This window comes from Telmatherina bonti (assembly GCF_933228915.1).
Source record: "Telmatherina bonti genome assembly, chromosome: 23".
NCBI classification, from domain to species: Eukaryota; Metazoa; Chordata; class Actinopteri; order Atheriniformes; family Telmatherinidae; genus Telmatherina; species Telmatherina bonti.
Window position 1 is genome coordinate 3,872,184 of NC_136632.1, and position 14,865 is coordinate 3,887,048.

Below are 14,865 nucleotides of genomic sequence, written 5' to 3' on the forward strand. Positions count from 1 at the left end.
AAGCAGAGCAAAATTAAACGCACCGCGTACACGTCTCGGCTCTACGACGTTGCGCTGGCTCCGTTAGAATATCACTGCTTCATTTTCTGCAACTTTGGCGATTGTTTTATGACGTCATTTCTCTGGGTGGGTACCACTTCATTACACAGTTACTCACACTCCTCAACAAGTCAGCAGGCCCCCATGACCAAAAAGAAACAGGAGACTTAACTCTGAAGTCATCTACATGACTTCCATTAACTCTCCTGAAATTAAAGCTGTTTTTTATTCATCAGAACTAATTTTTCTTTAGCAAAAAAAAGCATGAAATTAAATACAAAATACATACAATAGAGTGCAGCAGTAGCAGCTGAATTTTAGCAACAACAACGTCTGGATCAGAAAGATAAGGAGGGATATGGAGACGTTTTAACAGCATCAGGAGTTCTGAGTCATTACCTCGGTTTTGGCCCCGTCTTTCACGTCCTTCATGTTGATGGCGTTCTTGCCCTTGTCTTTGCCCTTCTTTTTGTTTTTCTTTTTGAAAATCCACTTTTTGCAGACGCAGAAGCAGCAGGCTAGGACCAGGATGATGGCCACGAAGGCGATCGACACAATGGCCCATGATGGCACTGCGGAATAAAAACAGAAAAGATGCATCAGGAGGAACAAAAGTACGTCTAACAGCAGCAGCTGAACCAAAAGGGCTGATTACTCCAGCTGAGATCTGGGTCCAGCAGAAAGGTGGCAGACTCCTAATGATCAGCCCCGACTTGCAGGAAAGAAGCCCACTGAGCACCTTCGGACTATTTCGAGGAAGTAACAGCTGTGGGAATTATCCACTTGCCATTGGAAGGAAAGATCCTCGTACAGCTGAGGCTTTCACAGCAATCACTGGAAGTGAAAGTGATCATTGTGCAGAGTGGGACTGACAAGGCTGCGACCGCGCCAATCATACGGTGCAGGGAAACCATGCAACCGGTTTTCTGCTTCCATCTTGCCTGGAAAGAGGTAGGAAGAGTGTGTAGTTTTACCTAAATGTTCTCTGCAAAGGCTGAGCTTAGTGGTTAAACTACAGTTTGACACTTTAATGGCGCCGTCTGGTGACGTTAGAATATAATACTGCATTGATCACTAACAGAAGGAATAATATGATCATGTTTGTGTCAAACTCTACACCTAAAACACCAAAATGTGAAGAGACGTTGTCTGGATGGGAGCAGATGTTTCAGCATTGATGGAGCTTCCCAGATGTGGAAGCTGCCCACGCCATCGGCACTAATGCAACCCCATCCCATCAGAGATGCAGGCTGATAACAAGCTGGATGCTCCCTCTCCTCTTTAGTCTGCAGGACACGCCGTCCATGCTGTCCACAAACTATTCCACATCTTCATCCAGGTTTCCACTCAGAACATTTTAAATGAGCTTTGGTCCAGAGAAGACGGCGTGTTTCTGGATCCTCTTCACATATGATGGAGCTTTAACCTGCAGGTGTGGATTTCAGCCTGAACTGGGTTCACACTGGTTTCTGGAAGCTTTCTGAGTCCATGCACTGGTTTCCAGTAGAGAATCATGTCTGTGTTTAATGCAGAAGATCATCAGCATCCAGTTTGACCTTCAGCCTTGTCCCAAGCATACAGAGATTCCCTCTGATTATACACTGGAGCTGGTGGGGTCTTAGAAGTGTTCAAAATTTATTGTTGAGGAACATTTTTTTGAAAATGTTCACGATGTTCAGATCAAGTTGGTCTCAGATTGGTGAATCTCTGTCCATCTTTCCACCAGAGAGACTCTGCTTCTCTGAAATGCTCCTTTTTTTACCCAGTCATGTTACTGACATGTTACCAGTTAACCCGATAAGTTGTCAAATGCTCCTCCAGTGATTTCAGGTTTGTACCAGCTACTTGCCAGCTATTTGTTGCTTCTATTTCAGCTTTTTACAGACGTGTTGCTGGCTGATGAATTTGTGAACAAATACATTCTGTTTTTATTTACATTTAGTGTCTCAACTTTTTGCAGATGGGTTATAATTATGACTCTATTGTTGTAACAGAACATGTGGTCCTTTTATATTCGGCTGTTTTCAGACCTCTTCAGAGTTACAACACAGGAGACAGACTGATGTTTTGTATGACTTGAAAGAAGTCTGCTCAACCAAAGATTAAAATGAAGTGAAAATTAATCATAATTATATCTATTTTACATGCAACATTGCCACATATTCCCACAGAAAAATAAAGTACATCTGCAGGTTAATGATGTGTTTGTAACTTTTTCTATAAAAACCAAGAAAAGCTCTGAATTCCAGCAAGGTTTCCTCTTTTCTAAAAGCAAAGACTTTTTAATTCCATGCAGTAATTTTCTGCTGATCAGTTCAGGTCATCAAACCCAGGATCATTTACTTACAGTTAAATTACTGTTCTGTAAATAACTCTCAGCAACAGACTGTGATAATATCACTCATTACATATTATATATGAGACAAAGCGAGCTGAAAAACAACAAAAATCCCTCAGGCAGATAATTCACTGCTGTTTATGCACACAGACAAACACAAGCAACAGACCTGGAAACACACTCCTGGAGATTTTAAAGTCCTTTTGTGTAAAAATAATGAACTGATTCTTCTGCAGGTGTTATGACTCAAAAGAAAATGTATTTTAAAACAAGAGATATGCGACAATAAGAGCATAATTTACAGCATATGAGCTGCTGTTTTCCTCGTCTGTCACATAAAACTGGGACAAACAGCAGCCGACTGTGTCACCTGCACACCCTCACACCTATAACGACATGCCGTCACCAGAGCTGCCTGCTGACACAAGGAAATGCAGCGAGCCGCGAACACACAGTGATGGAACCAGAAGCGGATCTGTTGTGAGTACCGGGCGACAGCAGAGTGTCCAGATGGACAGAAAATGATGAGAGACCTCACAACAGACTTCTCCTTTCAGTCGTCACGTTACTGCTCCTTCAGCCCACTTAGCAAACATCCAACATCTGGCAGCACACCTCTCATCATGACAGGAAATAAACAACAGACTCAGAGAAGCCTTAGCTTTCAGTGTCACATAGAAATCTAAATCTACAAGTCGTTTCAGTGCAACAGTGACGTAGGCGGGGGGTCCACACCGCCCATTCTGGGGCCAGTGCAGCCCAGTGAGGGCTCTGGTCCTGCTGGTTTTCACTGTGTCACTGATTCAACAGGGCAAACAGGAGCAACGAAATGCTGGAGGAGCGACTGGAACAATTCCAAATGAACTGGAGGAGCATTTGACACCTAATCAGGTTAATTATCAGCAGGTCAGGAACATAACTGGGTCTGAAAGGAGCATTTCAGAGAGGCAGAGTCTCTCAGGTGGAAAGATGGACAGAGCTTCAGTCTGAGACAAAATAGGTCTAAAATTTGTGGAACAATTTCAGAAAAATGTTCCTAAAATGTGAAATTCTTCAAAGACATACAGCGTATAATGTCATCAGAGGAGAATTAGGAGGAATCTCTGTGCGCACAGGACTGCTGATCTTTAGGCCTTCAGGCAGCTCTGTAAAAATAACAGACATGATGCTCTACTGGAAATAACCACATTTAAAAATTGTGGAAAAATTCCAGGAAAAAAAGTTCCTCATTTATTTTTGCTTTTATTTACACTTTATGCAGCCTGTTGAGCTTTTTTTAATTGGACTTCAAAACATGTTTAATTTATATTTCATGAAACATTTTACATCTGTTCATCGGCACACATTAGCATAATATGGAGGGAAAAAACACATGACAACAGTAAAGCGATAAATATGTCAGAAACATCTCTGCTTCAGTGTTAACCCGGTGAAGCGCAGAAGAAGGAATGCAGGAAGTTGAAAAGTTGCTACTAGTGGTGATCAGAGCAGAGGTTCAGTGTCTCTTAAAATACCTCAGAAATAAAACACAAAGTATTTATACCCTGGCTAACTTATTTCTTTTGAGAATAAATCCCAAAAGAGTGACAGGAAATAAATCATTGCATAGTTTCTCTGTTCATAAATCCAACACACAACTGAAAATGTGAGCCAGGTTACAGTCCTTTCCTTTAGCAGACTTTAGCAGGAAAAAGTCCAAAAAGACCCATCAAAACAGAAAAGTACATTACAGTTCATCACTGTGGGGCTTTGCTCGCTAACGTTCAGCTGTAGCTGAGGTCTGAGAGGAGACAGCGAGAAGGGAGACGAATCGATTCTCTGTTGACAAAATCAATAAGCACTCTCCTCTAAAGAAAAACAGTGAGTGATGCTCTAAAATAACTTTAGGATCTCCAACTCTGGCCGAGCCTCGGAGCGGTGTGGTAATGGAGGTGACAAAAGATAGGCCTCGTTTACAATGAGCCTCTGAAACCAGGAGCGTTCCCTTCCGACACCTGAGACTTTTGGCAGAATCTGCCTCAGTTTGTGTGGAGAGACTTATAAGATTATAGTTAACTCTAAGAAAAACCTTTGTTACAGTCCAACCAGCTTCACCTGTTCTCATGCTTGCTATGCAAATATCCAACCAGCCAATCACTGCAACAGAGCGATGAGGTGGAACGGGAGATTCTCATCATGATGAGGTGGAACGGGAGATTCTCATCATGATGAGGTGGAACGGGAGATTCTCATCATGATGAGGTGGAACGGGAGATTCTCATCATGATGTGGTGGAACGGGAGATTCTCATGGTGATGTGGTGGAACGGGAGATTCTCATCATGATGAGGTGGAACGGGAGATTCTCATGGTGATGAGGTGGAACGGGAGATTCTCATCATGATGAGGTGGAACGGGAGATTCTCATCATGATGAGGTGGAACGGGAGATTCTCATCATGATGAGGTGGAACGGGAGATTCTCATCATGATGAGGTGGAACGGGAGATTCTCATCATGATGAGGTGGAACGGGAGATTCTCATCATGATGTGGTGGAACGGGAGATTCTCATCATGATGAGGTGGAACGGGAGATTCTCACGGTGATGAGGTGGAACGGGAGATTCTCATCATGATGAGGTGGAACGGGAGATTCTCATCATGATGTGGTGGAACGGGAGATTCTCATGGTGATGAGGTGGAACGGGAGATTCTCATCATGATGAGGTGGAACGGGAGATTCTCATCGTGATAAGGTGGAACGGGAGATTCACATGGTGATGAGGTGGAACGGGAGATTCTCATGGTGATGAGGTGGAACGGGAGATTCTCATCGTGATGAGGTGGAACGGGAGATTCTCATCATGATGAGGTGGAACGGGAGATTCTCATGGTGATGAGGTGGAACGGGAGATTCTCATCATGATGAGGTGGAACGGGAGATTCTCATCATGATGAGGTGGAACGGGAGATTCACATGGTGATGAGGTGGAATGGGAGATTCTCATCATGATGAGGTGGAACGGGAGATTCTCATCATGATGAGGTGGAACGGGAGATTCACATGGTGATGAGGTGGAACGGGAGATTCTCATCATGATGTGGTGGAACGGGAGATTCTCATGGTGATGAGGTGGAACGGGAGATTCTCATCATGATGAGGTGGAACGGGAGATTCTCATCATGATGAGGTGGAACGGGAGATTTTCATGGTGATGAGGTGGAACGGGAGATTCTCATGGTGATGAGGTGGAACGGGAGATTCTCATGGTGATGAGGTGGAACGGGAGATTCTCATGGTGATGAGGTGGAACGGGAGATTCTCATGGTGATGAGGTGGAACGGGAGATTCTCATCATGTATGTGCAGCAACTGTGATGCTTTATATTCTACACATATTTGGATCAGTGACATGAAGAATTAAGTCAATTCTTTGCTCAAAATGGATACTGGAAACATTTAAATCTGGTTAAATCAAGAGTGTCTGTTGCCGGTTTTTATCTTCAAACATGCTGCTTTTACCCTGCACAGATAAATCTGAGCAGAATCCAAAATGAGGAGACAGAATTTTAATGGAAGTGCCAGAGATGCGACAGGTTTGGAGTTGCTGAACCACTTTAAAAAGCAATCACTTTCTTCATGGAGCTGTGGATGGTGACACCCCCCCCCCCCCAGTGGGAGCTTCCATTAACAGAAATCAGAATGAATACACTGTAAAATGTCTTTCATTACTACTATGTCACTCTGCCATCACGTCGGTCTTCATCAGCTCTCAAAGAGCCCGATGGCATGTCGTTTAAACACTTGTAGTGGAAATCAATGCTCAAACTCAGCTTTTATCTTCTTCATCACGCGTACGTCTTGCAATGGAAAGGCACTTCTGTGTTCCTTAATTAAAGGATCCTGAGTCCCAGAAAGCAATAAAAGCATTCCCTAATTAACTGCATTGTCTGAGTGTCTTTTCTCTGGAGACAAATAGAGTGAAATGTGAAAGAGGGAGTGAGCGGGAGCATGCACTGCACTCCAACTCCCCACACTTATCTCCTGTTCCGCGGTGCGATGCGGCATGGAAAATAGAGTTCCTCTGATGGGAGGGCTGAAATCCATGTTTGCTGGTCCTCAAGGCTGAAACCACTTTCCAGCACAGCGAGACGTCCACACTCCAGACTGGAATGTGTTTCTACGCCGGTGTCGAAGGTGTTTCCATTCATCAATTACAGGTAATAGAAATAGAAAGTGTTTTATTTTCCCAGAGGAACAGCACAGAAGCGATCACCCTGAGCTAATGCAGAGTTTTCCGTAGCGGACATGTATCCAGGTACGTCTGGGGATCATTGGGATGTAACTGGGGCTGGTTTCCTGCTGAAAAGCTCATAAGGCATCATTTTCCAGAAGTGAGAACTGAAACTGTCAACATTCACCTCCTGACATTTTGGGTCCTTTAAACCCGCCGTAGGTGATCCAACAGCGACTCTGAACAGATCCAGTGACAGAAGACTGGATGAAAAACTGTCAGTATCTGTCAGAAAATGCTGCGGTGCAATGCTTAGTCACGTCCATGTGCATCGCTTCGGAGCTCACTGTGTCATGCACGTGCAGTGACCACATCGCCGGTTGTGTAACGTCAGATTCAGAGAATTAACATGAACTTTTTTATTCCATTCAGAATCCTCATGTGGTTCTTTGTCTTCATGACTGAGCTATTAGAAGAAAATCTCCAGACTGACGGGTGTTTGTCTCCGACTGAGGAGGACCGCCAGCTCATACGTAGCAGAGTTTAGCCTCAGATGTTACTGCAGCAGGCAGAGGGAAAGGACCTGCCTGCTCTCTGCAGGAGTCCCTGCAACCCTTCATCCAGACACACCTCAGTCTGCCTCCCGCGGTCAGACGCCCTGGACGGAGTCCACCTGCAGAGAGGACTCTGACTCCTGCGGCGGCGTGACGGTGGACACGTGAGTCTGATGTCACCGTTCAATCAGTTCGAGTTAAAACTTTAGTGTCACGTGTGGCGTGGGAAATCTGCGTATCCACATGTCCAACATCTGGAACGTATAACCCACAACCTGATGTCATTCCTGTACAGATTAATACTACACATACAGAATAATGTCAGACTTTTCCATTTTATAAGAGTTTAAATCAGAATCCCAACTTTCATAAGAACATGTGAGGACTCTGACATCAGTGTTTGCTGATAAAAACGTGGATCCTGTTAAACGATGAGAAAGTTAAAACACAGGCAGCAGCAGCAGCAGAACACCAGCCGTGTCACACGTCTCAGCTCAGCGATGAAGAGCTTCTGCTCTCCTGCGTTCGGGCTTTATTGTCCTTTTTACACCCCAGATGAGGAGTTCATGTGAGATGCAGTTACAGGACCATGGCTGGCTGGCTGGGCCTGCATCTGGGCCTCATCCACTTCCAGCGCTCACTAATCAAGTGTGACATGACCCTGTTGGTCAATTAACCTTGACATTATATCTCGTTCTGCCTATGAGAGCGACACTCTGTCCGTGGCCTTGCCCCACCGCCGCTTGTTTAGGCCGACAGTACGACTGCAGAGAATCTCCCGACACTCTGCAGGGAGGTCCGATGAGGATTCACACTGGACTCAAACCAGATTTCACTCATGTGATGTTTCACTGTTCAGCTCAACTGATTATTCTGAAACCATCAGCACTCAGCACAGCTTCCGAGCCAGAAAGATGATCTTGTCCAACTCCTCCTCCCACATACTCTCAGTAAATCCAACCTTTTCCCTGCAGTGTGGATATTCCACAGAGTAAACAAGTCTTCGGCATTCATCATCCTCGGGCAGCATCGGGGGGCAAAGTCACTGACTCAGAAGGAGGGAATGATGTGAGAGAAAATAGACACGACCAGCCGTGATACTGTATTATGGACAGGACGCCACCATTTCCAAAGCCTGAGATGCCCAGAAGATTAGACAATTTGAAAGCGACTGGAAAGAAAATAAGCTATTTTCCCACCAAGCTGCAGAAGTGGCACGAAGCGTTGCAGAGGCAGGACTGGATTTAGTGGGAATGGTCCTGCTGACAGATGTTTAATGAAGAGCCAAAGGCAACATCAGCTTCATCGCATCTCCAAACTGATGATCCTATTCCTACTCATCCTCCACAGCAAACTTCAGAAGCTATTTCCCTTTTCAATCAGTGTCTCATTTAAAGCTCAGCAGCTGAAGCAAGAAGAGTTGTCTGAACAGAAATCATGGCTTTTACTGCTGCCTGGTGCAAATAAAACATTCCTCATGCTGTCACGCTATCTGGGATTTTGTCATTGGTGACGAAACGCAGCTCGTCTTTCCTGTTGGGAATATTAATCCCTGTGGATACGCCTATGTTCACCATGGATGAGAAGCAGAGTCTCACATACTGAACACTGGAAAGTTCTGCAGACAAACATGCGCCTTGTTCGTGTTTGGTTAAAAGGACAGAAGGTGTGTTGGACAGATCTGTCAGCTGACTGAAAACTTCCAACACATCCCATCAAAGCCGTTCCTGCAGAAAACAGACCACGCTGACCAGACGACACAAACGATGAGCGGTTCATCAGTTCACTGTATTTGTCTAAAGTCTTTGAAGGTCGCTGCAGACTGGACATTAAAAGGCAGCTTTAATAATCCTGAGTCCCCTCCCTGAGCCGTCACCTTATCGGGGTGGAGGGGTTTGTGCGTCCCGAAGATTCTAGCAGCTATGTTGTCGGGGGCTTTATGCCCCTGGTAGGGTCATCTATGGCAAACAGGTGTCTAGGGGAGGGACCAGACCAAGCACGGCTCATTGGCACCTATGATGACCACAAAGCTGGGCAGAATGTTCCCTTGCCCGGACGCGGGTTACCAGGACCCCCCTCTGGAGCCAGGCCTGGGGGTGGGGTACGAGAGCGATCGTCTGGTGGCCGGGCCTTCGCCTGTGGGTCCCGGTTTGGCTCAGCCCGAAAGGTTACATGGGCCCCACCTCCCGTGGACTCACCATCTGCGGGAGGAGCCGTAGGCGTCGGGCGCGGGGACCCTGGCGGTCCGATCCCCGGCTGCAGAAGCTGGCTCTAGGGACGTGGAACGTCACCTCTCTGGTGGGGAAGGAGCCTGAGCTTGTGCGTGAGGTTGAGCGGTTCCGGCTAGATATAGTTGGACTCACCTCGACGCATGGCTTGGGCTCTGGAACCAGAGCCCTCGAAAGGGGCTGGACTTTCTTCCACTCTGGAGTTGCTCATGGTGAGAGGCGCCGAGCAGGTGTGGGCATTCTCATCAGCCCCCAGCTTGGTGCCTGCACGTTGGGGTTTACCCCGGTGGATGAAAGGGTAGTTTCCCTCCGCCTCCGGGTGGGGGGACGGGTCCTGACTGTTGTCTGTGCTTATGCACCGAACAGCAGTTCAGAGTACCCACCCTTTCTGGGGTCCTTGGAGGGAGTGCTGGAGGGGGCTCCTTCTGGGGACTCCATTGTTCTGCTGGGGGACTTCAATGCTCATGTGGGCAATGACAGTGAGACCTGGAGAGGAGTGATTGGGATGCATTTCCCCCCCCCCCCCCCCCCCCAACCCAAATGGTGTTTTGTTATTGGACTTCTGTGCTCGTCATGGATTGTCCATAACGAACACCATGTTCCAACATAAGAGTGTCCATATGTACACCTGGCATCAGGATTCCCTGGGCCGCAGTTTGATGATTGATTTCGTAATCGCATTGTCAGACCTGCGGCCACATGCCTTGGACACTCGGGTGAAGAGGGGGGCGGAGCTTCAACTGATCACCACCTGGTGGTGAGTTGGCTCAGATGGTGGGGGAGGAAGCCGGTCAGATCTGGCAGGCCCAAACGTGTTGTGAGGGTCTGCTGGGAACGTCTGGCAGAGTCCCCCGTCAGAGCGAGCTTCAACTCCCACCTTCAGCAGAGCTTCAACCATGTCCTGAGTGAGGCGGGGGACATTGAGTCCGAATGGGCTGTGTTCCGTGCCTCTATTGCTGAGGCGGCCGGCGGAGCTGAAGATGAAAAGTATCAATACAACCACTTTTTACTGATTACCTCTAACATTAGCAGCTAGCACCAAGCTAGGCTCAGTCACACACGAGTGTTTTGCATGTAACAGGAAGTGACATCCTCAAGTATGTATGTAGTCTGAAATAAGTCACACAATATAGGTGATATTTCAGATATTGCATCTCAGAAGTGCATGTAGACGTGTCATGTCAGATTATTACAGTAATCAGATTACCTCCAGATATCTGGTATAGTAGTCATGTAAAATTACCTTAAAATGTTTTTAACGTTCAAAAAAAGTCAGTGCGGGGCTGTAAATATCTGTAAATGTTTCAAATCAAATAGTTTGATATAAAACTGGGATTGAATGTAAAATATTTATTCTGTTCACACTGAGATCTTTTTTGATCCAGTTTTCCAAAAACATTAAGATTTGTACAAAACAACATCAGATCAGTGTCACTGATAGTGAATTTTAACTGGTATTCCATCTGGAAGAAAGTGGGTGTTATCACATATCACCAGTAAAGCTGCAGAGGCAGGATTCACTCAACACCAGCTACGTCTGGATCACATGGAAATCCACAGCAGACTACCTGGCAAGATGCTAAGAGAAGATCTCTTGAGGTGAGAAGAACTTTCTCACAGAACTGCAAAATTATCGCAGGAAAATCTCCTCAAACTCATCCATAAAGCAGTGGTACATCCCGCGCTGGAGGATGCAGCGCAGACTTCAGTCTACAGTTTTCAGAGTTGTAGAAAGTAGAAGTAGAAGTAAAGTAGAAGTCCTGCCATGTTTTTGGATCTAGTGATGCATTTAGAACAGGTGTTTCCCAACAGGGTCGTCTACCTGCAGTGGAGCTGAGCTCATTACATTCAGCTGGTTTAGTGACTGGTGGGGAAGAGCTGCCGGACAGGACTTATACTGTCCACTTCTACTTTCCACTTCTACTTTTTACTTCTACTTTCTACTGTCTACTTTCTACTTCTACTGTCTATTTCTACTTTCTACTTCCACTGTCTACTTCTACTTTCTTACTTCTACTGTCCACTTCTACTTTCTACTTCTACTGTCCACTTCTACTTTCTACTTCTACTGTTTACTTCTACTTTCTACTTCTACATTCTACATCTACTGTCTACTTCTATTGTCTACTTCTACTTTCCACTTCTACTTTTTACCTATACTTTCTACTGTCTACTTCTTTCTACTTCTACTGTCTATTTCTACTTTCTACTTCCACTGTCTACTTCTACTTTCTACTTCTACTGTCCACTTCTACTTTCTACTTCTACTGTCCACTTCTACTTTCTACTTCTACTGTTTACTTCTACTTTCTACTTCTACATTCTACATCTACTGTCTTCTATTGTCTACTTCTACTTTCCACTTCTACTTTTTACCTATACTTTCTACTGTCTACTTCTACTTTCTACTTCTACTGTCTACGTCTACTTTCTACTTCTACTGTCTACTTCTACTTTCTACTTCTACTGTCCACTTCTACTTTCTACTTCTACTGTCCACTTCTACTTTCTACTTCTACTGTTTACTTCTACTTTCTACTTCTACATCTACTGTCTACTTCTATTGTCTACTTCTACTTTCCACTTCTACTTTTTACCTATACTTTCTACTGTCTACTTCTACTTTCTACTTCTACTGTCTACTGTCTACTTCTACCGTCTACTTCTACTTTCTACTTCCACTTTCTACTTCTACTTTTTTACCTATATGTTCTACTGTCTACTTCTACTTCCACTAACTACTTCTACTTTCTACATCTACTGTCTATTTCTGTCTACTTTTACTGTCAACTTCTACTGTCTACTTTCCACTTATACTTTTATACTTATACTTTCTATTGTCTACTTCTTCTTTCTACTTCTACTTCTTATTTCTACTTTCTACTGTCTACTTCTACTTTTTACTTCTACTTTCTACTTCTACTGTCTACTATTTTCTACTTCTACTTTCTACGTCTACTTCCTACTTATACTTTCCACTTCTACTGTATACTTATACTTTCTATGTGTACTTTTACTGTCTACTTCTACTTTCTACTGTGTACTTCTACTTTTTACTTCTACTTTCTACTGTCTACTTTCTACTTCTATTGTCTACTTCTACTTCAGACTTCTACTTCCTACTTCTACTTTCTACTTCTTCTGTCTACTTCTACATCTACTGTCTACTTCTACTTTCTACTCCTATTTTCTACTTCTACTTTCCACTGCTACTTTTTACTTTCTACTTCTACTTTCTACTTCTACTTCCACTTCTACTGTCAACTTCTACTTCTACTTTCTACTTCTACTTTTCTACACCTCTGACAGTTTTACTGAATGATGAGACTATAAAATTAACGGCACTTCTGTCGTATGGCACAACAGAAATGAATTTGATTGAAACATGTCAGAATCTGTTCAGACACTGAATATTTTATGTCTAGGTTGCAGCGTCCCACATCACACGTTGATAAAACTCTGTTTTGAAGCTGAATACTTGAGAAAAGACAGAAACACTCACGTGGAATTTTGTTCAGCTCGTTCATGAACTTGTTCTTCAGCTTGGAGAAAGCTTCATCCTTCTCTCCGGTGCCCTGACCGGCCACGCTGGTGGTGTTGGATCCGGCCATGGAGGAGGAGGCGGTGGTGGGCTCGGGGGCCGCCGCCGCCAGCGCTTCCCTTCGGCTCTCGCTCATCGGGGCGATGCTGGGCAGCCAGGCAGATGCTGCGCGGGGGACAAAAAGGCTGGGTTAGTTCTGTTTTGTCTTTCTGCTGCTGTGACAGATGAGCAGACGCAGCTGCCGGTCGGCTCAGCCTGAGTAAACATCAGCTGGGCTCCAGGATAAGTTGGCCGGCGCCCTGAATCCACAGCAAAGCCACTCACTCGTTGCTTAAACTCCACAGCAGCCAGAGAAAGATCTGTCCAGCAGGATCCTCCGTGGCAGAAAACACTTTTCCTACAAAGTCGGAGGCATCCTGTAAAGCTGCAGGGAGGAGGGGGATCACGCTCTGCACACACACAGCAGGTGTGTTTACTTTCAGACAGGACTTCTGTGAAGGCTCAGAGGGAAACGATGTTGTGTTAACTGCTGCTTTTGTGTGTCAGCTCTCATGCGTTTGTGTGCGTGCGCCCTGCAACGTAATTAAACCTCATCTGTGTTGCGTGTCAGTCATCCCCCTGCTCGCTGTTTCCACATCACCAGGACCATCCCGGACAATACAACATCACACACCGACTCATGGCCTCACTTTGGGCTCCAACATACAGCTTCTCACCGTGGAAACATCCAGTTTAAAGTGATGCAGCTTCTTTAAGACTTGAGTATTTTTATGAGTTTACACACTTCTGTCATAAAGTGGAGCCTTAATGAGGAGAAGCCAGTCATGTTTTCCATGAGCCACATGGAAAATAACACCAGGCAGGTTATTTATATGGCACAGTCCAACAACAGGGTGGTTCAAAGTGCTTTGCAGAGACATTAAAACAAACCATCAGAAGCAGAACAGAAGAAAGCAAGGAAAAGGAAATGATTTCTTTTCTCATATCCAGCCTAATTCTTTTCATCGTCATGTTTGTTCCCCGATCAATATTATTTATTCATCATTACTATCCCAGGGTTAGGCGGTGTGGGACTCTGAGATGGATATGTGACCCTTCAGCTGATCTACGGAGCATTCCTGTCCAGGAGGTTTAATACACACACACACACACTATCCAGTAGGGCTGTGTGGTAGTATGCTTTAGTCATGATTCGATTCCGATTATTAGGGTGCCGATTCGATTTAAATGGCGATTCTCACAATCGTTTGATATTGCTGATTTTTCTAGACTAAAAACCAAAAAATGGACAAAACTTTATTTGTGAGCTACTTTTTTATTTTAATGAGGAAAAAACCGACACAGTAGCCAGACCATCATTCTGCTATGCCCAAGAAAACAAGTTAAAAGATCAATAAAAACTTTAAAAATGGCAAAAAAATAAATTAAAATGGATTTGTAAAAAATAAAAAAAAATTGAAAAAAAGAATTGAAAAAAAACAGTTTAGTTTATTTGAAAAATATTATGTAGAAAAAAAAAAGATTTTTTTTTTTAAACAAAGAAATTGATTTTAAAATTGTGAAGCAAAATTCCCAATATTCAATTTTTTTTTTAATGAGATTTCCCACCCCTACTATATTGTGTGTTTCCATTTTAAAGCTGTCCCATACCACCGAACCATTTCCTCCTTCAGTTGTAGCTCCATAAAGATGTGACGGAACGGTTTGGAAGAGCAGCTGGTGGACAGAAAAACGTCTCTGCCAACGACAAAAGCAAGCGAGACACAAACACAATGTTTAGTCCACATTGGAGGGTAGAAGGAAAAGGACGCCTCCTGGCAGCATTTATGTCTGGAACTATAAACTTTCCCAGATATTTTCATTTCTTTCTTTGTTTCATCCCATTTGTTGATGTCGCAGTAGTATGACGCCATGCGGGGCGACTCATGGTGGAGGTCCGACTCACAGTAGAGG

General features: G+C 44.5%; 1 protein-coding gene across 1 annotated transcript in view; it reads right to left on the bottom strand.

The window, feature by feature from the left end:
• The window catches only part of syt1a (synaptotagmin Ia), a gene marked incomplete at both ends in the record, with an annotated part of 64,457 nt that extends 51,409 nt beyond the window's left edge, over positions 1-13,048 (bottom strand). Inside the window, 2 exons of the mRNA XM_079263575.1 lie at positions 439-611; positions 12,874-13,048. Coding sequence (XP_079119701.1) covers positions 439-611; positions 12,874-13,048 — 348 coding nt within the window. The remainder of the gene's footprint in view (positions 1-438; positions 612-12,873) is intronic.
• Positions 13,049-14,865: the final 1,817 nt, after the last annotated feature.